Source organism: Telmatherina bonti, assembly GCF_933228915.1.
Source record: "Telmatherina bonti genome assembly, chromosome: 8".
Classification (NCBI taxonomy): Eukaryota; Metazoa; Chordata; class Actinopteri; order Atheriniformes; family Telmatherinidae; genus Telmatherina; species Telmatherina bonti.
In genome coordinates this window covers 18064644-18089990 of record NC_136626.1, presented here as the reverse complement: position 1 = coordinate 18089990, position 25347 = coordinate 18064644, and the positions used below count along the sequence as shown (strand labels likewise).

General features: G+C 36.4%; 1 protein-coding gene across 1 annotated transcript; it reads right to left on the bottom strand.

Moving 5' to 3' along the window:
- Positions 1 to 15019: 15019 nt before the first annotated feature.
- srek1ip1 (SREK1-interacting protein 1) lies at positions 15020 to 19232 on the bottom strand. The gene is made up of 5 exons (XM_079244626.1): positions 19117 to 19232; positions 18504 to 18551; positions 17567 to 17725; positions 16612 to 16696; positions 15020 to 16323 (listed from the first exon to the last, which is right to left on the bottom strand). The coding sequence occupies exons 1-5, from the start codon at positions 19127 to 19129 to the stop codon at positions 16092 to 16094; spliced, it is 537 nt and encodes a 178-aa protein (XP_079100752.1). The 5' UTR covers positions 19130 to 19232; the 3' UTR covers positions 15020 to 16091.
- Between the last annotated feature and the right edge of the window lie 6115 nt (positions 19233 to 25347).

Here is a 25347-nt window from a genome sequence, read left to right as displayed (position 1 = left end):
TTTTTTATTTAGTTGTTTTTTGCAATCAAAAACTTTGTTAAGGACTCATAAAACAAGCATTGCAATGGAGAAAGAGGGCCCCTTTTTCTTTGGATTCCAGCCTGGAAGCTTGTGAGAAAGGGTTACTGCTATTTGGGCCATGTTACGGTCAGCATCTTTAGGATGCATTTCACCTTTTGATAACATGGGGTATGTTGCATTTCTGGGTGTCTTATGCACACATTGTCCTAAATTTGCATGTTCCCTTATCCATTTACAATATCAATGATAGTAAATATGAACTCTTTTGGAAGTAATTAGTTCTGGTGGTGTGTTTTTTGTTTTATGTGAAGACTTCTCAGCACAGAAGACTGATTGAACTCAAAAGTTCTGACCAGGCCTGCGTGTCATGCTGGAGGCCAGTGGCCAGTGTGGAGCTGTTCTTCAGCACCAGAGCCACATGGAATGAATTCCTTCTGTCCTCTGTGGCGCTTCTCAAGTTGCTTTGAGAATGACAGATAGTTGTATGCAGATATTAATGAAACACTGACCAAGTGAGTCAAAATGAATCATTTTACTTTGGTTAAAACCTCTAAACAGTGGATGTATTTGGACAGTATTAGTTTCTCTACACAATAACTTATCTTACTTCAAGATCCACGATTCTTTTTATTTATGAACCACCTTCTAAATTTGTTTATAAAATTTATATGTTGCAGTTAGCTCAGTTTGCTTTGTTCTTGTTTTTTGAAGCCCATGCTTAATTCTGACGATGTTTTTCTTATTTCCCCCCAAAATCTTTTTAAATTAAATGTGATCTTTTGACATTCATTTACTGCAACAGTTCAGCAATCCACCATCTCCTCCCTGTGATGAAATCATTGTTTGGGGTTTGACTGTAATACGCCTTTGCCTCCTTCTGTATTTGTATAAGCCGCAAGTTCCTTCAGTATGCTTCAGCTGTCCATAAAAAAGGTAGATGTAAAGCTTTCCTGAAGGTCAGAGAACCTCCTTGACTTCTGCATTGACACTCCACACCCTACAGCTTCCTAGTATTTGAATTGAGAGACAGAAGTCAAAATCTTCCTGCCTTTATTTTTTCAGTTTTCAGTGGGAACTGTTGTAAAGTTTTCTGCAATAATTATTACTGGAAAGATCACACAAACTATTCGCAAAGCTCTTATAGAATCATTAGAAGGATTTGATTTTATAGCACAAGAAGTACATTGTTTCAAATCTTGATGAAGGTGATTCCTGTGTGGGAAAATTTTCAGCTTATTTGGAAGAACCACTCTGTTAAATACAGCTTCATGTACTCTCTTTGAACTGTTCTGTTTACAGCTAACTTGACATGAGGGTCACAACAGTGGCCACCACCTGAACTGAGATTAAAGATTCTGTCATAACAAGTAAGGCAGTTTCACTTTGCACAGTCTGGCCAAAAGGAAATGACTTCTTCATCCAGTCACTTTGAAATCTAATTCAATCTATCAGACTGGAGGTCCAAAGGCAAAGGGTTTTCATTAGAGTGCCTCTCATAAAATACACAATCCCTTTAAAGAATGAGTTTATAGTATGACCCCTGAAGATCAAACTGTTGCTGATGTCAAAATAGTGACATCATAAATTTAAAGTGAATTTGAGAGGATTGGAATAGGAGAAAAAAAAAAAACTTAACTTGAGTTAATTTGGCTTTCAATTACCACAAACTTTCCAAACTCTGACATCTAAAAAAATTATCAAAAGAATATTTTGTTCTTGGCTCAACTTCCACCCAAAACATAATTGACTTACCAAGTTTTTGTCTTGTTTCTTTTGCTGGAATTTGATGCGGCATAACGACAAGCAGTGACAAAGAATGGTGTAATTTTATGTCTGCAGGGCCACAGAATAAAGGAAAGACAGTCATCAAATAATGTACATGTTCTATTTACAATATAAAAATCAGCTTATCAACGCTGGAAAGAATAAGAAAAATGACACTTCATCTATTTATATTAAGTAACATGAATTAACCACCAGTCTGAAGATCTGACCTGTTCAATAGGAGGTGACAAATCACAACTCAAGAAACTATTACTGAATAAGTCAAACACTTGACAAATCACTAAATCACTCCTGCAGTACCTGTCACCATTACTAATCTTTTCTATCCACCTGTAATCTAAGGTGAAATGCCTTTCATCAGAACAATGACTTTTAGATGTAGACAGCAAGCTCAGGTTAAAAATTAAATATTAGAGCCTTTGTGATGCAATATGTGTCAAAATTGTGAAATAATGCAATTATCATACTGTATATTTTGCAGTGAGTCTTAACTGGTTCACTTGTTTATGACTTGGAAAATAAACTAAATAAAAAATATATAATTAGCTCATTTTAAAGCAGATTTTTTCAGATGGAATGAATATCCGAGAAATTAATTCCGTTCACACAGTAGAAACAGACGTACATAACAGTCAATAAACAAGAACTAACGTGAAAATTATTGGGCTGGGTAGAAAAATAATGCTGGATTTGCAGGTTGTCATTTTTTTCCACAGACCATTTTGACGCCATTAAAGAGATTACTCAACCCCACATTGATATAAGTGACAATAGCTGCAACAAAAACTGACAAGCCCCTCTATTCCCCATATTTTTGGTTGTAGGATTTATACAAAGAGCAGACACAGTGTGAGCTAAGAAGCCTGCGTACCATATAATCTCCACACCTTTCAAAATTTTTACAATTGCAGCTTCACAAGGTTGGAATGAAGTTCTGGTCAACAAGTATCCATCATTCAACATATTCCTTTCCAGACAAAAATTGATCTTATGGCTAATATTTTCATCTCCTTCCATAAAAAAGACCTCATAGTACGTTTTGATCATTGTGGCAGCACCCCCTGGTGGCTGGTGACTTCTTAAAAATTTAAAAGAAAGAAAAAAAAAAGAAAGTGGGGGTGTAGTTATAAAGCAAAAGTCCAAATAGGGCAAATATCTTAATGGAAAAGCCAATGAAAGCAGATTTATGGCGCATGGACCAGAGTTGGTCATATCCCGTCTTACGATTTCCTTAAACATGACAACTCAATGAGCTTAACCATGTTAGTATCATTAGCAATGAATTGACTGCTTTAGCTTGTTGTTACCAGCCAGGTGTTTATGTGACTGAATCTAATCCATACACATGGATAATGGTTTAGCAGATTGTTCATTTACAATATTTAGATTCCCCGTCTTATTGTGATGCGACTATTCCTGAACGCCACATGAATATTTCTGCATTGTGCTAAAAAGTACAGAACACACAAAGTTAACACATTTAGTTTATTTATATTCAAACTGCACATTTTTTTATCTCATCAGATCATTGCAGTAGCTACTATTTAGCAGAGACCATTCTAGAAATGAACTAGCTTGCAGAGTTGCATCTTCTGTTTGATAAAAAATATTGAGCGGCTCTTCTCATATGATGGATTTGTACTGCCTCCATTCTCCTGCTGTGGATCTAGAAACTCACGTCCATCTCAGTACAACCAGATTTTCTCAAATCTGAAAGTGCACTTAGAAATGAGAAGGTTGAGACTTGATGAAGCTTGTTGAGGATGCTATGGGCCCTTTGTACTATAAACTGTGAAGGAACTGTAAACTCGAGTGCAATCTCTTTTTGGATTTTTTAAAATTTTTATTTTATTTCTTTTTTTTATGAAACACTGTATAGCAAATAAAAATGAAGTTGTGAGGAACAATTTTATTGCAACAACAATAATTTATTATTAATTTATTACTGTTTGGTAGCGATCACTTTATACAGTTCCCAAAATGTTCTTCATTAGGTAATGAATCTATTTCTCCATCTCCTTTGCTCAGGTCATTTAAAGTGCCTTATTATTATCTCCGAAAAGGTGGAGGTCAAGTTTTTGGCATTTCTGTTTCTCATTCTCTTTCCTGTCTTTCTACCTGGCAAGAACTTACTTATGGATTATGATTTAATTTTTTAGGAAATCCTAGATATGGGATAAGGAACAAGTACTTAGATTACCAGGATGATCGGGATCAGCGCCTGGACACTGAAATTTTTAAAAAAGGATTTTAAAGAGGAGAAAAGAGCAGTTTCACTAGTAGAGCTTCTAGCTCAGAATAATGGGTACAATCATTGGCAAACAAAAAGGATGGCAATCTAAACCTTTGTTATCTGTTCTCACTCTCATTCTTTTAACCTCCTGCCTCTCGTGCTTCCTTCTTCCAGAATTCTTTATTATTTCTGCCTCACTCACTTTTCTTTTCCCTTTTTCACTGTTGCTGTAAACCACTGTTCCCATATGCTCCAGGCGTGGTTATACCCAAATCCAAGAGGGAATTACTGGGAAAACATCTCTGGTTACCAAAGTTTCTGTGGCTATGCTCCTTACCAATTCTTACAACTGGTTTGTTTGAAGTCAAGAATGAAAAATGACAATACTCTAGTGGGTGAAATTTATTCAGTGGCAATTAGAAACCTCACACAGCATTAGATGTAAGAGCTATACAGCTTTGGCCTTCCTGTCTGAATTTCTGGGATCAAAAGCCTCAATCAAGGTTGTGCAAATTCTCTTAAAGAAAAAGTAAGCAAAGTCTTTTATGAGACTTATGCTGGCACAGACTGCTAAAAGCACTATTTCTCAAATAAATTAATACAATGAGAAATACTATGAGACGACTGTTACATTTTATCAAAGGCTAGAATTGTGATTTAATAGAGGGTATTGAATTGTTATAGGAATCCTTTTCAAAAGTCTGACTGGAGGAAAAACTGGAACTGCGAAAGTAGGCTGTAACTCTCAGCTGAAAAAAGTTTAGTTGTATTATCATTTAGAATATAACACAATATAATATAACAGTACAAATTATGACTGATTGTCAGGAACAATGGAAGAAGGCTGATGTTACAGAGCTAAAGTCTACAGAAGGCTGGTGCCGAGGTTGCCGGAATATCAATGGGTCCTCCAAACTAATAGTGTATATTAAGTAATCATAATATCTTTAACTGCTTAACACATAATCTGAAGTCACAGAGACTGATTGATAGGAGTCGATATAAATCCTGCTTTTCATGTCCTATTGTCTTATTCATTAAACCAGTTTCTTTCACCTAACATTGCCAAAACTGGCATCCCTTCATGCACTTGTGACTTCCAGATTGCACCACTGCAATTCTGTATTATTGTACTGTCATAAAAATACAATGAAAGACCTCCAGTTGATCCAGTATGATGTAAAATTAGATGTTTAGATGAGAACTATCAGGAGAGATAATATTTCTCCAATTTTGACGTGTCTTCATTGGCTGACTGTTAAATCCAGAATAAGAGATTAAGAGTCTTCTCCTCACAAATACAGCTCTCAATTGTGTCTTAAAGATCTCATGTTTAACCAACAGAGCACTAATCTCGCAGACTGCAGGTTTGCTCGAGGTTCCTATAATGATTAAAAGTAATGTGAGATTCAAAGCTTTCAGTTATCAGGCCCCTCTCTTATTATACAAGCTTTCAGTTTGGGGTCAGGGAGCACACACCCTCTTGATTTTTAAGATGAGGTTTAAAACTTTTTATTTTATGAAGGTTATATACAGATAGAGCTGGCTTGGGTGACCTGTTCCATTACTTTAGTTATGCTGCCAGAGACTTAGACTGCTGGGGGACAGCTTATGGTCCACTGAGCTCCTCCATTTAGATTTCTCTTTTTCTTTCATTTTCCATATATAAATGCATTGTTGTCCTTAGCTTGTGCTTGTCTTGTTCTTTCTCAACACGTATTCCTGGCTTAGAGTCATGGTGCATGATAAACCTTCTTTCCTTTCCTCCCCTCCCCCACCATGTTAATGGTTAAGGCATTGGGCCACCCTTAATGAACTTTCTTCTGCTGGAGGTTTTCCTTTTAACTGTCACTCACTGCCTGTTGTATGTCTGGAATGGTGAATTGAATCAAAGAGAAGAATTCAGTTTCCTTAAGATATCATTAACTTCTTTGAATTGAATTACATGAACTAATTTCTAAATTAGATCATGCCATGAACTTGTTTTAATTTGATTATAATTGAATGACAAACATTAGACTGTATTGGACTAAATCTTCAAAAGTACATTGAAATAACTCTTAATAAAGGTAAATTGTACTGAAATCCGGCTTCTATCTGGTCCCAGGTCTATGGACAGCTCACCATTTCATCACTGGGATGACAGAGACACAAACAGCAGCTCATGCTCACATGCATCCCTGGGGAGAATTTAGAAACCCAAAAAGTTTTACAGAGCTACCATTCCAGTGTCACTGTCTGCAATAGATGGCATGTTACTGGAAAGAATGAAAATATCTAAACAGTCAGTCATTCTCTGAACCACTAAGTCCAATTAAGGCTAGTGGGGAAGCTGGAGTCTACCCCAGCAATCATTGTACACCTTGAATAGGTCGCCGGTCCATCACAGGTCAAAATCTGAACAGGAAACTGAAATTATTTTAGTGTTTAAGGAAGTTTGAATGTCTATCCTATGATGGACTGGCGAGCTGTCCAGGGTGTGCCCTGCCTTTCGCCCAAAGACTGCCGAGATAGGCTCCAGCTTCCCCACAACCCTTAACTGGACTAAGTGGTTAAGAGAATGAATGAATGAATGAATGAATGAATGAATGAATGAATGAATCTCTATCTTGAGAACAACTAAGAAATAAAAACTGAATGAATGAAAAATACTTTATTTATCCCAGAAGGACAAAACAAAATAAAACTGATCAACTAAACTGATTTAGTTGTGAGATATTTTTCCACCTTTTCTACTGATGGAACAGTGGATTATGACTTTGTGGTGTTCATTGGAAAACAAATAACCAATATTGTATTTCAAGATATTTTATTGCAGACATCATGAGTGACCTTAATTTTGGTAACAAGAGCACAAGTGTTGTGACTCTCTAAGTTAACTTCCTTTTTTTTTTCCTTTTATAAAAGCCACCATTTATGAGACCTCCTGCTGAAGCTGAACAGAGAAGCAGCTTCCGGCCTGAATCACAGGGATGTTCCAGCAGGCCTGTTCTCTGCGATATTGCAAAGAAAAAAAGACCATTTGCCCAGAATTGTTTTTTTTTTCCTCTGAATGTTAAGCTCTATTGATGTTCAGAATTGAAAGCTAGCTCGTAACAGGCCTGAATAAAGAAATAATTCTTTGAATTAGACAAACAATGCCAGACCAAAGCACCCACTCACACCCACGTATTACACTTTCTCCTACTGCCTAATAAGCTTGACTACCTGACCACTTCAACAATTACAGTCTGCTCATTTCGTTTGGGAACTTTGTGCAGTTTAAGGGACAGACACCAGACTTAGCAAGGAATTATTTGTTGTTACCATGAAACAACTGAAAAAAAACAATAACCAGAAAATGATTTGCAAAGTTATGTAGAATTCACAAGATCCACTACCTTGAGAAAAATCGACATCCTGTTATTTTTCTCCATTTCTGGATATTACTGTGGTGAAACATTAATGGTAAATGTTTTATGGGAGACGGAAGTAAAAAGAGAAACAGAACTTAATATTTAATTTGAAAACAAATTCTTCTCAGTGGCCCAAAAAAACTTTTTATATCTTTTTCTTTTGTCATTCTAAAAATAACAAACAAATAAACATCAGTGGAAAATTGGGTGCTCACTCATGAGGGTAACAAAGAGGACATGTAATATGATCAAATGGAAACTCCTTTAAATGGAATAGATAGGTTGTGAATGGGAGAAAGGTTATCAGAGGTCACACATTAGGCATCAGGGCTTGGTAGTTAGCATTTGTGGCCACACAGCAAGAAGGTCGTTGGTTTGATCCTCAGCTGGGGGGGAGGCTAAAAAGTGACATTTCTGTTGCTGTGTTTACATGGGAGTTTTAGTTCCTGTTTAATTCTGAATAAAAGTTAATTCTGCTTTAAACTGATAAAAAAAAAATGAGCATGTAAACACCTCATTCCTAATGTAAATACCTCTCTTTTGTAACTGAAAAGATTTGTGCATTTCCCTCCAGAAAGGATCCATTGCAGTCATTGAGAGCAACTGCCAAGTGGCACAGTATTGGCCAAAGTGTTGTCCATTTGGAACCAGGAATTTGTGCTTCTCATAAGATCACTACCCAAACAATCCCACCCACTCAGCCAGGTTGCCATTTTATTTACTGTAGCACATCTTACTGCATTTCATTGTAACAAGCATCACAGCTAACTTAAAAACCACAAAACCATTAAAAAAAGAAAAAAAATAAGAAAAAGGCACTCAGCTTTCCAGCTTTTCCACCCAAGCAGTTCAGGTTTAAGGTAAAATATAATATTAGAATAGAAATATCAAGCTCATTCCATTTCCAAAAAGAATAAGAAGATTCATATTAAAGTAAATGAAAACACCTATACTACACATTCTTCCTTTGTACGCAAGAAAAATGACATTTTTGAGCATACATAGCTCAGCCTAAATGCCTTCAGACTGGTGAAATAACCAGTGAGCAGACTGTGAATAGATAAAGTTGTTGCCATCTGGAAAGAACATATCTGTGATGACATTTGAGCCAGATCTTTTTTTGTCTTATAAGAAAATTTAGACAAACAAAAAATAGCCATCATGATCATGTTCAAGCCATCCTGTGCCCCTCAGGCCCTGTTTGATGTCTCTTTCAAACAAAGGGACAGAAACCCCCCACAGAAGAGAACAAAGGCACAAAACACTTTCCATATAAATGTGGGATGGAAAGAACACTAAAACCCAAGTAAGAGTGAGCAGATGTGCCCAACACGGAGATGACACCATGTCGCTGGGCTTTGAAAAAGCCACATGTGTCTGATGTTGGGGACATGTAAAACGTCTATCGTCATCTGAGGAACAGAATCTGGAATCCAGGCTCTGCTGTGTTGAAGCTGTCGGGTTTGTTGTAAATTATCAGCACTGCTACGTCTCCTGCTCTCTTTTGGGACAGATGGGATGTGTCAAAAAAAAAAAAAAGAGGAAGAAACACAGAAGTTAAAACATGCAAATGTACAAAAGACATCACCATGATGATATTCATGCCAGATGAAGCAAGGAACTGATTTATTTGTTTTGCTTGTAAAAAAGAAAAAAACCCTTAGAATGTCAAAAGAAAACTAAGGACTGAGGAGAAATCTAACAAATACAAGGACTGAAAGACATTACAAGAGATATAAAAGCCTTGCATAAGTGTGTAAAATGGATAATCATTTTCACTTGTGAAGACCAAATATTAGAGTTTTGCATATGTCCAACTTTTAAACCATCCCTGAGGTATTAATGTAAGACCGAAACTTGACCTGTGATTAAACACAGGGGCTACACAGTGACTCACTTCACTTCACCGTTAGGTTAAATAACAGCAGGGGATGTCAGAGCTGCACAAAAAATGAAAAAGTATATTTGTTTCTTTGCAAAAGACACTTAAGAAAGCATTTAATTTATCATCTGATACATTTGCATTCTCACAGTCTAAGTAATCAGATCTTAAAGCTTTCTCCATGTATTCTGAAAATTATCCCAAAAAATCTGTCCCTTTTTAATCAGACAAGCTTTAATAGGTACAGAAAGTGAGTTAATCAGCAATTACCCATTTCACCTTTTTCTATCCATCCCTCCATTGGCTATACCTTCTTCTTCCAATGCACACTCCCAGCAGGCCTGGAGCCTGTCATGCTAAAGGAAAATTTACCTAACATAGATGTTTGTAGATGCGTACAAACTTCACACACAATGAAAAACATGTAACAAAAGGTGCACAGTGATTGCGATGCTTTTAAAATCAACGTGCTACAGAAAGATAGCTCATATGCTTTTGTTCATTGAGTTTAGTTTAGTTGTTTGTGGACGGCACATTTAAAGATAAACATAGGTAAGTTATCAATTCTTTTTTTTTAAAGCCAATAATATAGAAAGCATATTCACTCCAAGAATTTGTTCACTTTGTCATTTTAAAGCCTCAATATTTTTGTTTTAAAACTGTTTTCCTATAGTATGTGTATACTCCATCCTACCAAAAAGATAAAAAACAAATATATTCCCAATCCCATCCAAATTAATCTAAAAATAGAGTAAAATTGTGGTGAATAAAAAATATTCAGAAGAAATCCATTGATTAGAAGGATGGAGAGGGGTGCACGGTTTACGGGATCATTGCCACACATCCGAAGTTCTGACTGACCCATATTCCAGAGCCAGGAAACTTGTCCTGACCACTACCAGCTCTCCCTGCAGTAAAAGCCAAAAAAAGGATAAGCTGCACAGAGCCCATTGATTGCGATCCAGTTTGACCCAGTGTTAATTCCCTGGTGAAAGCCACCCAGTCAGTGATGCCTCAAAACCTCAAGGTTTATATGAACAAGCGCTGCTGTGAATGGGAACCCAGGAACTAGGCCGGTAATAACAGATCTCAAAGAAAAAAAAGGTTTTAACCAAAGAGAATGCAGTGAACAGAAATTCACCCTGTTCACCTCCTCGTTTTCTTTCCTTGCAGGTTTTGGGAAAATGTTGAACACGCTTCCTGTAAAGTTATGTAGTATTTATTACAACCTCCGTTTTTGATGGCTGGGGTCATGTAGCCTGCTGTCTATTTATCCTACAGGTCATTTACTACATTAGGCTTGGTTTCTGGGCCAGGAGAGGAAGAAAGGAGCGAAATCTAAGATGCAGGAACTAAATTAGTAGCAAATGTATAGCCTCCAACCTGCCTGTTGGCCTTAATGCCTTTTTCAAGTGCTCTGCTCACTGTGCTCCAAAACACGGGGACGGCTTGCCTCTGAAATAATATTTCAACAGTGGTTACAGACGCAAAAACCGGCGCCATCTCTCAGCTTGGGTTGTTCCCACTAAAGTGCCACGTAAGGGATTTTCATTTTATTTCTGGGAAGATATTATGCTTTGCTTTGTAGTGGCGGTGATCCTAAGGTGAAGAGGAATTAAATTCCCATAACAGCAAAATAGAAAAAGATATGCCATCCTCCTCGAGTAGGTCTGTCATGGAGGTTCCTTTGAGCTTACTGTTCATCAGTATCTCCAGTCGAAGTGAGCACAGCTTTCAGTGGGACACCAGGGTTTGCAACAGGCTCTTCAGCTTAAATCAGTGTGAATGTTGATGAAAAAAGAAGCTAAATGCTCATGTACCCCTGAAAGGTAAACTCGATCAAGCTTTCATAAGCTAAAACTAAGCTGTTTGAGTCATATAAACAAATTGAAAAACACAAATTATATTTATGCGAGATAGTTTGCCATTATTACAAGCACTCAGGTCAGCCATTTCGCTAAAGAGGTTGACATCAGTGTCTCAAAGACATCTACGTGGAGGCTGAATCATCATTCTGCTGCAGCTAAACTCTAGATGATGACTTTGACAATCTCATTTCCATTTAAATGGCTCAGTGGAGTCCCATTTGCTCTCTGCTTTCCTGCAGCCCAACAGGCTCAATAAAAACCAATGAGCTAATATAAACAGGAAAATCTTGTTGTTGGCCTTTGCAAACAACATATGGCATGTTCAGTTCGGCTGCACATGGCAGCACTCGTTCAGTTTCATTAGCTCAACCGTAGCAAGTTGTCCTCTAACCATCTGCGCAATTATGAGGTTGCTACTCTTAAGTTTCCTATGTCAACACTTTGCAAAACTAATTCAAAAGATTATTTTTTGCAGCATTTTTTGCATTTCTACAACTTTGTTGCACATTACTCGAGAAGTTTTTTTTATGTGTGCTGTTCTCTTCACCTTCAAGTACAGATTATGTCATGAGACTTTGCAGGAGCAAAATGCAAATTTACCAATTTGCTGAAATATTCTGTCACGAATTTGAGTCTCATTGAAAGCGAATTACTCAGCTTTTGTGAAAGCAGCACTGTTGCTAAATTTGCTGCATGCAAACTTTTTCCTGTAGAATTTTTCCGAGTGAGACATGTTTAAAATTGCCAGTTCGATCATTTTAATTGTTGTCTTTTCCCTCAGGAATTAAACACACACAAATTGTTGATTCCCAGAAGCGTTCCTGCCTGCTCATCTGTCTTCGTCTGGTTTTCAGCGTTTCGTCTAAACGCTGCTCCCACGGAGCGGGATGTGTCTCATCATAATGCCAGGTTCTGATCAGCAGCCATGCATGATAGCTGTCAGGATTTTGCAGATGTTTTTTTTTTTTTTTTTTTTAAATAACCTCTTCCTCTAGGCAAAGTGAAATGAATGCTCTATTTCTAAACACCTGTCACACAGCCCAGACTGAACAAAGCACAAGGGCTTCCAAAAATCCAGATTTTCTCTTTCAGGCTTGATGAATCCTCTACTTTTTCATGGCTTATTGATAGCACAGAACAATTACAACAATATTAGAGTTTGCATCTGTACTTACTTAACCTTATACTGACAGACTGTTAAAATTATGCTTTGGAAAAAAACAACAGCAAAAAAATAATAACATGTGCTTCATAGAAAATAAAGAAATATCTTGCAGTGCATTTCATGGTTCCCTGTAGTTTGCAGTCTTTACAATACTACAAGAATCTTATAGAGACTCAATCAAAATCCCCACAAGGTTAGCTTGTAAAAACTAAATAAATCCTTGACTAAACAAGGCAAGTGAGTTTGAAAGAATTAATGCCAGTAAAATAAAAGCTTCTGTTAATAAATTATTTGCTAACAGATCATCAAATTGATTTATTTTATCTTGCAGAAACCTAGTTGAAGTAAGTAGAATAAGTCAGCACCATCTAATAAAACAATTAATCAGACAAGCGTCACACTAATAATTTTGCAAATGCATACTTTAAGGCATACACTGAAAAAGCTAAAAGTAAGAGGTGTCCATTAATTTAAAAGAATTTCACTTAGCCTGGACAGATAGTTTAGTAACCTATAAAGCTCCATAAAATCAGAACTCTTTAATATTCTTGATAAATAGAGGGGAACCACGAAAGACCTAGTTTTTTCTGCACTCAGCAAGATTGGTTGAACCATGCAAAAGAAAAAAAAAAACACATCCCATCCTTCCCTTTTCTGTCACACAAATACCATAAAATGTAGCAGCATTTCTAAAGATAGCTCAAGGCAGCCAGTTCCAGTAAGTTCTATGGACAAATCATTTTCACCTAAAATATACAGCAGATACCCAGCTTTCAATGTATTTAGTCCATATATGACAGACTGAATTTCCCTTTTGGGGATTAATAAAGTATTTAAAACAAAATAAAGTCAATTATACTTCCAAGCAAATCTTAAACACAAAGATCCAGATTAGTTAAGTTTTCCACTCATTATTGTGAGAAAATATGAAGTTGTAGAGAATACTGTTGTATATTTCAGTTTTGGTAACAATCATAATGTTGGCTGGCATCCCAGAGTGGGCAGCTTTAACCAACCAGGTCCTTTTCTGTGGGTCCAGTTCCCTTTCTATCTTCGATAAGAGGTGCATTTTCATTCTGATAGTTAGGGCTCCAAACCATCTGCCATTCATGCTTAAATTTACAGACTATGCAAAAGGAAGCAAATGAAGAAATGAGTGTCCTTCATCCCTTTCACCTCCCCTGCATTTATACCAGCTTTCAATGAAGTTGTGTTTTCCCTAGCCATGCTGTCTCCACTCGATTCTCTCCCTGTTTTTCTCCAGGCATCTCTGTGGTTAATGGTCCCAGAACACAATGCTCTCCTCCCTCCCTGATGGGTCGGCACACACACCTGCCCACCCTGAGACTGGCTCTGCTACAAGTTTCTACCTGTTCAAAAAAGATTTTCCTTACCAATTGTGAAAATGTGTTGTTCAATGAATAAACTGATCCATGTTGTATCACAGAAAGATCTTGAATTTACTATACAAAGTTGCATGCATTGTGTTCTGTTAATTCCTTTGAGTCTATAAAGAATAAAACTCTGAGAAGTGTCTTTTGTGCCCTGTAATGTTTAACAAGAATGTCTTTTATGCTGTGAGTGTGAGCTCATCAAAAAACCTGAATAATTAAATTGGACCTCCCTCTGAGAACATGATCCACATTATGCACTGTGTGCATTGAACTGCCTCCAGGCATTTGCCATGTTGTGATGTTTGGCACATGCCCCTTGCTCGGAGATGAACCAACGCATGCTGTCACTCAGCGTGTATTTATGATTATTCAACAAAGTATCAAGAAGTTTTTTGTGTTTTTTTTTCTGTATACCAATCTGGTTTCTTATTTCTGCTGTACATTAACAGAGAAGTTATTAGGTATAATCTTTGACGATTCCGTTCACTGTCTGAATATTCACACCATGACCACCAGGTGGACTAAGAAGTCGTCTCACTGTGTAATTTCCAGATCCCATCAGTCTTTCTTAAGCCTGGTCTTTTATTTCTTTAAAAAAAAAAAAAAAAAAAAAAATATATATATATATATATATATATATATATATATATATATATATATATATATATATACACACACACACACACACACATATATAATGTTGCTGCAAATCTCGTCGTCATAAATGAGGGAAACCTCAGCAACGAACAAGTTAAAATAAAGTTTTAAATGAATAAATTATATTCAGGGTCTTCAAAGCCTCTTTACAATTAAACAAACGTGTTAAAAAAGCAGATGAATTGATAATTATCTGCAAATTACTACAAAATGGGGAGCAGATATTTAAATCTTTTCTTTTTCATCCCATTTATACGCCTTTATATCTTGTTTTGTTCTCATGTTCTTGGTCATCATCTCCTCCATTTATCCAGCATGGTCTGTCTCAGTAAATCTCCTGTGCCTTGCATAAATTGAGGGATGTGATGGTGAATGTCATCTATAATTACTCCTGTAGTTTTGTTGACTTTGTGTATCACATTTTGTTTCAATGAACAATTCAGGCTGCACATTTTATACAATACAGCCATCTTTTATGTTTCAGGGTTCGATGAAACAGAAGCTCTTTCTTGAAAAAGGAACTTAAACACACCAGTGAAATGTTATTTAAAACTTTGAAAACCAGTGAATACATTGAAGATTTTTTATTCATGTTTTAGAAACAGTCTTTCTGGACACAGTGTACATGTGTGACTATGGAAAAGAAAACTCCTGTTAACTCAAGAGTATTCCAAAATTTTCCAAATTTGAATTACATTTCACAGGGACAAATGTTTATGGTAAGTCTTTTCACACTTTTGTTTGTGCATTCAGTATAACCTGGAAGAAATAAAATTGCATTTCACCAGTCTTGTTGTCTGTGGAACCAGTGGGGACCAATTTCTCTTTCATCACAAAAACATAAGTACATACTACATTTTTAGCGCGTTACTGCCCTCTATCTTCGACAAGGCTGTATTGCATCTGTTTCACTATTTACTGTCGACTTTGTTGATTGGTCTATTTTGGTGGCTTTAGTATCTTTGTACACGTCCTACTGCATATTTGGCAGGAATAAAAAAAACAACAGAACAATACAATGAGCAGTAGAAAGAGGTTCCGCTAATGACAGCTTCCATGACATTCATACTTGATTTAAATGTCCAGATGGTGATGAGCATGACAACGTTAAAAGAAACAATTCATTTTTTGTAATCACATTAATAGTAACCATTGTGGCCCAACACTGCTCTAAAGAGTTTGGTATTCACATTTTCTTTAAAAATAGCTTCCTTTTTTTAAATAACATTTAAAAGGAAGCATTTATACACAAATTTAAAAAAAAAGAATGATTTCCTTAAAGCTGCAAGGGAAGCTGATCTAATACACTGCTTTAATAATTCTAAACTGACCATAAAATTAAACAAATATCACTAAGAGGTCTCCCACAGGAAACAAACATCTAATCCAAGCAAGTCTCGAAGAGAAAACATATTTCTTTCTCAAAGGCTGTTCCCTGGTTTTACATTGTCAAGAATGCCGACAGCAATCAGACTTTTCACATATCATGACGCTTCCACTTAACTGCCATTATGAAACTCTGCAATCTTAGGTGTACCGTGATCTTCAGTGCGTTTTAGAACCATGACTTTAATCTTTGTGTTTTTAATAGACACTTTTATGGAACAAAATCCAGTGTTGCATTTACACAATGTCAACATAGTACATTTTCATGAACTGCTGGGCATCAAAAGGTGACACAGTTGAATATCTCAGTCACTTTCACTGGATTCACTGGAGCGGGAGGAGGAAGACGAGGATTCGTGTTTTCTTTTTTTCAGTCTCTTTTTGTGATGCTTCCCATGCTCCTTCTTGTTCTTTTTGCTTTTCTTCTTATGGCTTTGTTTCTTTTTCTTCCTTCTCTCATCGCCATCAGATGATGAGCTTGATCTGTGGCGTTTCTTTTTCTTTTTTGAAGTCTCTTCACTTGATGATGAAATGGATCTAGGCAGAAAAGAAAAATTGAGGTTTGTGCAAATTGATTAAACTACCGAACCAAATGCATCTGAAAATATCTAAACAGCAAGAACAGAAATGTCCCAACTCCCAATCCAAATCAAACTTCTCTTCAAGTACTGCGAGTAAAAATAACAACTGTCTGCAAACAGTCTTGACTTTATTAAAACATTATTTTGAATATATTCATGCTCTCAACAGTGTTTTTATATATCACATGTAAAATTTCAGGTACACTGTGACTTCCGAAAAATAAAGGAGCATATTAAACAATACCTTTTTCGTGACTTTCGGTCTTTGCTCTTCTTTCGCTTATGTTTCTTTTTCCTATTGCCATCATCATCATCATCATCATGGGAACCTAGTGCACAAAAAAATTGGAGTGGAAATGTAAACACTGTCTGTTTTATCAGCAGCACATGACCTTATACAAAGAGAACCACTAAATGTAGGGATGCATTGATACCGATATCAGTATCGGTACAATACCGTGTGTGTACTTGTACTTGGTATTAATAAAAGTGTTGCGATACCACAACCAATACCACACTAGTCAATCAAGTATAGATGTGTTTGATGACATGCTTCAGATGTGTTTTAAAATAAATAAATGTCTGGAATGTTAAAATGTGACATTTTTTGTTACACTAAAAGTGAGATGTTTGTTTCAAAACTGCTCATGTATAGTTGATCTTGGGTAAAATGTGCAAAATTAAAATAAAACTTGTTGAAATTGTTAGATCTGTAATGTTATTATATTTGTATTGATGAGATAACTTAAGAAAGGATGGGTAATTTCTTACAACCTAATGAAATCTGACACAGTTATAACAGCAATAATAACCATTGTCACAATAATGTTCACATAAACAGATTTGATTTCGGCAAATATCGATATCTGCAGATATTCAAATTTTAGATATTGGTATTGGATCGGAACTCCTAAAATGTGGATCAGTGCACAGTTTTTAACACTGCCAACGATAAACATTTGAGCCACTATAATTGTAACTTTTATACCAGTAAATGACCAAAATCCACAGAACTTAAAATCAAGCTCCAATACACTTTTCAAGATTTCAAGTTATGTCATTTACAGACTCATATTCAAAAAGAAACCTATTTTTATTTTTTCCCCATCTTTGTATCAATTAAGGCTCATTTATTTGCATTTCGTCAATATGTTACAATCTTTGCATTTTGAAAAATGTGAGTTAAGATGGAATCTGACCTTTATGGTGCTGGCCACTTCGCCCTAGCTTCTCATTGTTCAGAGGAGCAGGTAGGTCATCTTCACTCTCCTCAGTGCTGGTGCTGCTTACATCCAGAACTATGTCTTTCTGGGGGTCAACTCTGACAAAATTCCGGCACTCAAAGGTTAAATGACCCGCTGAGAAAAAGATGCATTCATTCATTATTATTAGCACAATAAGATATTTTTATCTTTTTTTTTTTTTTTTATGTTGTTTTCCAAACATGAAGGTCACCATACAGTTGGGATCCTCAATCCAAATCCTTGAAGGCCAATGTCTTGCAGGCTTTTCAAATGTCTCTGCTGCAATACACCTGATTCAAATTATATTTCATAGATTTATTCAATTCTGAGTCAGGTGTGTTCCAGCAGGGACACTTGGAAAACCTGCAGGACACTGGCTCACAAGGACCTGGAGTGAGGATCTCTGACATATGGAAATATGTATCCAAGTCAGGCTAAAACTACACATACAAGCATCTATTCAAGCATGCATTAAATACTTGTCACATTTTACCTCAACTGGTTGACAAAGCTAAAGAAATTCAACTTTCTCTATCTTATCACTTTCAAAAATGTGTTAAAACCACAACAATCAAATCTATTATCTAACTGTTTTTCTGTTGTGGTTTAGTTGCTCAAACTTTTTATTTACATAACATCAAACCAAAGCATAGTTGTTTACACATTTAATTAGAGGGAATATGCCATAACTTTAGTAGAATGAGTGTCATAATCTAAAAACATTGATAGTTTGAAAAAAAAAAAAAAGTTGTAATTAAATAATTTAGTGTAATCAGTTGTATAATTATTTGCCTTAATGACATGCCTAGTCTATGGACATACATTTACAGCAATTTAAGAAGATATAAAGTGGGAGCAGAAACACAAGATACACACTTAAAGCTATACTTACGGTATCCACATTTCTTACACCCAGCTCTAATGTTGTCCTTATTGGGACCTGTATGATAAATTGAAACAGAGACACAGTTGATATCTGCCCAGTAACATAACTCTTGGAAAAAAAAAAAAAGAAGAAAAAAAAAAAAGAAATATATATATATATATTTTATAGTAGATTATGTGGCTATCTCCACGTATCAGCAGGGAATAACTTTCATTCCTTTGAGAGTACGATTATACGTGGTCCTTAATATCAAACATCAAAATTAAACACTGCCACTCACTCATGGTAACATTTCTGTTTTAAAACACATACTGTGAACTACTTTAGCACGAATCTACTAATATTTTCACAGTTACTTGGTAGACATACGTGAGAAAATATACAAAGTGCAGTGCATAGGTAATTACTACTTGATGAATAAAAAAGAGATTTTATCGGTTGATGTGGGACATTGAGTTTTAACTGTAATACTTAAAGACACATTTTGGCTCTTAAAGTTAAGATTAAGTTATCGTTAAGGTTAGCACTACTTAGCTTATATTACTATTGAGCTAACCATTACATTTTTATTAGATTCTACAACAAATATACCAAAAAATTGTTTAAATTAAGCACAGACCTGGTACAGCCATTAAAACATAAGCGATAAATCCGAAAAAGTATAAAAATGGGTAATTATTTTCGCGCGGAACGATATATTTTTGTACACTTGCAAAATATTGTCGACCGGAAACATTTGTTCTAGAAACTACCGTTCCTCCTTCTCTTGTTTCCCCACATCTCTCAACGGTTGAAACACTACATTTGTGGCTCTCTACTGCCATCACCTGAACGGGTGTCCGAAATCACTTGCCTGGACGCAACCAGGTTGCAAATTGCGTTTATTAGTTAGCTACATTAACAACAGAAAAAAGGTCAGGTCATAATTATAATCAATCAAATCAATAAAAATAAATATTTATGAAAGATTACAACTTTTTAAACCTGAAAATGCTTCCGTGAGCCATTGTGGCATGCAATTTCTGACTTGTGTCAGTCTTATTGGGGTTTTTTTTTGTTTTTTTTTTGTATCTTTTTAAGAGTTTAAGATACCATACAATTAATGGACAAAGTGTGTGTCAAAGCAAGTCTTTTTACCATACTCAAACGAGTATTTTTCAGAAATATTTGCACCATTACTGATTACTTTCCCAGTAAGCCAGTTGTGGTTTTTTTTAAGGGTTAATTGAAGGCAGCCAAAGTTACACTGGCAGATGGAAAATGTTGACAGATGTGGAGCCCCCAGACATGCTCTCAACATCATGTCTGTAGCTGTGACACACTCACAAATACACACATATACGCACCATCACAAATCTTCTAGTTCTAATCACTATATCTGTGTGTGAAAAACTAAAGTTTCAAGTGGTATTTCATCAGAACATCCTTCAGAATATGTTACTTCAGAGCTTAAAAGATCAAGTTCACCAGAGAACTTTGATCTGGTACAACTCACTCTCACCTTATCTTCTGTTCTTTTCATTACCTCATAGGTTTACACAACACATGACACTACACGTTTATATTTCTAGTCGCTGTACATATTTGCATTCTTTTCTTTTTTCAGAGAGAAGGGCCTTCATTCAGCCTATAGTAAAACTTGTTCTACAGATATAGGAGAGATATAGGAGAGATTGATTTTTCTTTTTCCTTTTATTTAAGTTAATACCTTTGTATTGTACTGAAAAATGTTGCTTGCTTTTGTCTTAATGATGAATGCGTTTTTGTTACATTTATGCACAAAATACTGCACATTGTTGTATATCCTTTTTTAGTTCTTTCATTTTGGAATAATGTGGCACTTTTGATTTTTTAACTTTCAGAGTTTTGAGCTTTGATTAAACATATTTGCAATTTAAAAATAAACCTCAAGCCATTCGTATATGTACACACTGTTTAGAAGCTCATTAAACAAAGCTTTAGCCCAGTTCAAAGGCACATTCTTTATCTCTACTGGTTTACAACATCAGTAGAGAGATTAAAGCAAAGCCTATTAGTAAGGAACATGCAGGTGTTTATAGAAAATTCTGTTGTAGTGGAAAAAGGGGGCAATAAATCCACTTCCAGTCACCGAAAAGTGCAAAGAGCACTTTGCAAGAGGCAAGTGACGAGTCATTTTTATTGTCTGGATGAGGTTTAGAGCTAAAAATGCTGGTCTCGTATTGACAACAAAGTCTGAAAAGAGACTCAATCAGCAAATTTATCACTCCTGCGGTGATTGACTATGATGGGGAGAACTATAAAGCATACATGTACTATTTAGAATTTAGTATTACATTTCTCTGTACCACCACATCAGAAGTAATGTACCCTGTCACTCAGAGGGATCATTGCATTGTATTACATCTTCTTTGATGTAATTATTTCTCAAAGATTTCTTTTAGATGTGTTTTTTAAAAGTTTATATTTCTTCAAATAAAAAGACCATCTTTTACCTTTATAGTCAACATCTCAGCAACTTACTAAAAACATATTAAACACACATAAATAAAAAATCATTGTATGCATAAATACTGAAAAGGAAAGTTGATTTTTATTGGAAGTCACCACTATGAATATGTCTTGATAATTTTGATTAGATGCAGTTATTCATTATAAGAATAAAAAAAGAAAACATTTTTGAAAATCACAATTACTCTGATCTGACGGCTGCTATATTAATGTATCAGGAAAAAAATCTGAATTCACAGCTGTAGTTTTATGTGAGCCAACTTTACAGAGGGTGACAGTGGATCAGAAGGAAAAGCGGCCTCTGCCAAATGGAAGATGGTGGTTTGATCCTGGCTTCCAAAAATAGATATGAAAATTCCTTGTGCAAGATACTGAACCCCATGTTTTCTCTGATATATGCTGTGTGAATGATGCATCATCAATGAAACTAGAAAAGGTCCATATGAACTAACACTATAGCAGTCAAAAGCTTGGAATCACCAACTGTGTGCACTATGCGGTGTACTATATAGAGTAGCCCTATGTAATAAATGAGGGGTTAGGGGTCAGGGTGGACATTCGGACACAGCCTCCGATTCCTCCACTTGCGAGCTAAACATGTAGCACAAGACTATCGCTGTGTTGTTTCTTTTTTTTATTTTGTCTTATGCAATGACACTGCAGGAATACACTGCAACAACAGGTGCAGTATGACAAGGCAGAAGACCCTTGACCTGATTGTTATGTATTTACCCACAATGCAATACTATGTTAAATCAGAAAGTGACTTTTATTGTAGCCCTCTTCCTGTATTTGGTCCGCTTGAAGTGAACTGAGACCTACATTTGAAGGCGGACCAAGTCTGCCTCTTTGATCCGAATCAGATTCGTTTGCCATCCTCACATTTCCCCAAACGAATCGGACTTTCCGAGCAAACGGCGAGGATTTGATCAAAAACGCTGATGTGAATGTCCCCTTACTTTCACCTGCTTAAGTGAAGTCAGTTCCATTCTTTAGATTTTAAGGAGCAAATATTCAGAGACAAGAAAAGTTTTGTTCAAAATGTTTGTTTTTGTCCATCAGAATTATCCTCTGTAACGTTATGTAATGTAATCATCTATTAAATATTCAGTATTTGCACCCCGTGTCAAGGTGATGCGGTGTGGGAATGATGGTCAAACTAATACTTCTCATCAACAGCATTTTCATGATGACAAAATGGCAACTGAGCAAAGGAAAGAGGTTAGCACCGGAGTGCTTACATGACACTAATGAAGAGTGTGAAAAATGTCTGAATTCCAACTTATCAACAATAGATTCTACAGTTCACTGGGTGGTCCAATGTGGCTTCAAGGAAATGTCAGCCACATGTCTTACTGGGAATCCATGAGTGAGTATGTGAAGAAAATGGCCTATTTGTAAATGTAAATGAATAGGTCTGTAGCTGAATGAAGCAATATGTCCATCTCAGAGCAGTTCTTGTAGAAGTAATACGCTCTATCTGGTCTGCATCTGGAGGACACTGAGGACGCTGCAGAGGATGTTTTTGGATGGAGGCTTTGCTAGGAAAATAAACCTAAATCTGACCTCAAGCGCCAGTCGCTGAGTCTCCTGGCCTCATTACCTGACACAGTGTTCCTCCCACAAGCAAAGGCGTCGGGCCTGGGTGGCCATGTTGATAAAGGCAATGCTTTGTGGCTTCCTTTCAGAAAGAAAAACTGTGAGAAAAAAGTTCAGTACCATGAATTTATCTTTTTTCCATACTCTGAATGGACTCAAGGAAGTGGCATGTGTGTTCTTGGTCTTCATTTACTTGCCATTAAGTTTAATAAAAACAGAGTCTTGAATGTTCCTGTACATTGTCTTTCAGTAATGCTTTCTGTGTGCCTTGCTGCCAGTTATGTCTCCCTTCCCTTCCCTCCTTCCCTGATACTTTCCTGCTCTCCCTCCATGAATCTGTCTGTGCATGTGTGATGCTTCTCAAACGAAAGGCCTTTGATGTGGAGGAGATCTAGGGTAAGCAGAGTGCTTAGATGAGTGGCAAGCAAGGAATGTAAGGCAGGTAAACCACAGTTGTGTGTGTACTGATTAAAAGTCTTCTACCATAAGACTTCTCCCAGCCATCCTGAAAATAAATGCACATTTATGGATTTCTCCAAAATCTGTGCATAATTCTGCACCTTGTTTATTTCCATGCCTTCCTTCAACCCTCTTTTTCCCAGTTTGACTCATCTGAAACATTTCCTGCAGTCAACTACAAAGCCTGAACTTTTGTGAGCTGCTGACAGACATATGTCCCCAAAGGATTGGGAGAAAAGTACACTTTCATTCAGCGCATTGTAAAGACAAAATAAAAAGGGATGGGCATTGTGGAGACGGAAATAGACCCACTTTCTGGTTTGATGGATATTTCTGACGCAAACTGGTAAAAGGTGAATGTGTCTCCACATCCTCCTTTGCCTCTCTCCCTCAAACAAAAGATCCAATCTGGGGCTTCAAAATAATAATTGGTGGGAAGGAAATCACTTTTTTTTGGTACAACATCAGTGTTTTATTATTTTGCTGGACACCTTGAGGGTGAGAAAGTTCGCCAGCCATTGTTGCAGAACAAGTTACATGAGGCATTATTTGTTTGGTATTTAGAGACCCAAGAAAGTGAGAAAAGCAGAGGAGGAACAGCTGCAAAAGAAGGGAAGAAAGGAGAACATAACAGTGGTGACAAAAGAGAAACTTTAAATGCTGAAACCATTTATCATTTTTCTTCTCTTCACTGAGTGCAGCTGCACAGGTGAGTCAAAATTTTGTATTTGAGGTGTTACTATGACAAGCAAAAACAAGGACAAGGTTAGCAACCCAGTGTGCATGAGCAAATATTTGATGTGGTTACCAAAAGCCCATGAAAGCATGCTTTTATGACATGATGTCAAATGCAATATACCCTTCACACTGTAAAAGTGGAGCTACATGTCTAAAAATGGGTTTACTGCAATTTATGCTTTTTTTTCTGTTATGACTTGCTGGTCTGAGATCAGACATAACACAACTGTAATACATCACAGAGGAACAGACATTGTTTGTACACACACACAAGTGACCTCCCATTCATTGTGGACAAAGTAACCTTCGTCTTAAACTTATTTGACAAATGACTCAAAGGCCAATCAGATCCAGTGAAAGAACATTTGGTCTCAATATGAGAGGTCATTGATCTTAATGAGTGGATCAGACAAGATTATTTCTTCCGAGAAAAAAAGGGTCCCAAAAATGATTTGTCTGACAAAGACTTTCCTTGATATCCTTTCATCTGAACAAGCTCATTTGCAAATCCTGGTGAACATTTATCTTCTCAGGGGAAAGAATGAACTGACAAAAAACGCAATAAACACTTGAGAAGATTTCAGCATTACTCGTACCAAATGTAGCAATAAATTTAGTTTTAGTGCAGCTTAGTTTAGTCTTTATTATATAATTTATTCAACACAAACACATACAACAAAAACAAACGGCGTGCATTGTGTATCATTGTTTCAGGTCTGTCCCTTTCGCCCACAAATTACAAATAGTGCAAAAACAATACTCTCTCGTTGAGTCATCTGATCAATGCACAGATTGACCCTGTGCTCAGGATATGCCTTTCTTTCTGGAAAAAAGGGAAATTGTGTCTATTTGACATTGAAACTAATAATGAATTATTTGCTTGCAAAACTAAACTTAACATCACTATTTCACAGACAAAAGTAATTTGAGTACCATTGCATATTCCTTTGTAATGTAACACCCCAGACACTGCTCACAACATCAAAAAGGGGTTTCATCTTAGGATTGAAAATTTTGTATGGGGCCCTGCTTTTTGTCTCCAGACAGCAATGACTCTTAGTAAACAGATTTATGTCTTCATCACATCGTTGTGCACACAGCCAAGCTGCTCCAGATACTTTCCTTTTAAACTTCTTAATATTCAGGGTTAAAAAAAAATAAAATAAAAAAAATAAAAGAGGCCACTTCTCAAAGCTGTCAGACGTTGTTTGAAGTTGAGGTGGTAGCCTCTTGTCGTAGCTCTTATGAGTAGCTGTCTAAAGTATGGATGTGGTTCTTGTGGTACTTCACCTCTAACTGTTCCCCTGCTGAGCAGCATGTACGCTGTAAAACTTTTATGACAGAACTTCAAGTATTCTGAGATCTCAGTCACCAACGCACCTCAAAAGTATGGCTTACGTCATTTATGATACCTCCTTAAATTGATCTGGATATATTCTTCATCTGTTATGTTGATGTCACTTGTGGAGTATGTTTCTGTGACAAAGCCAAAATAGATCACACGCATCATTGCAGACATGGTTTAATTGTTCCAACAGCACTGTCTCTGTTTTTATTCTCTTTA

What these genes read in the sequence shown, in the direction of transcription:
- srek1ip1 (XM_079244626.1), bottom strand. An exon ending in AAGTGGCCAGCACCATAAAG is followed by an intron (nt 16,697 to 17,566) that starts GTCAGATTCCAT and finishes TTTGTGCACTAG; the next exon opens with GTTCCCATGATGATGATGAT. An exon ending in GACCGAAAGTCACGAAAAAG is followed by an intron (nt 16,324 to 16,611) that starts GTATTGTTTAAT and finishes TTTTCTGCCTAG; the next exon opens with ATCCATTTCATCATCAAGTG.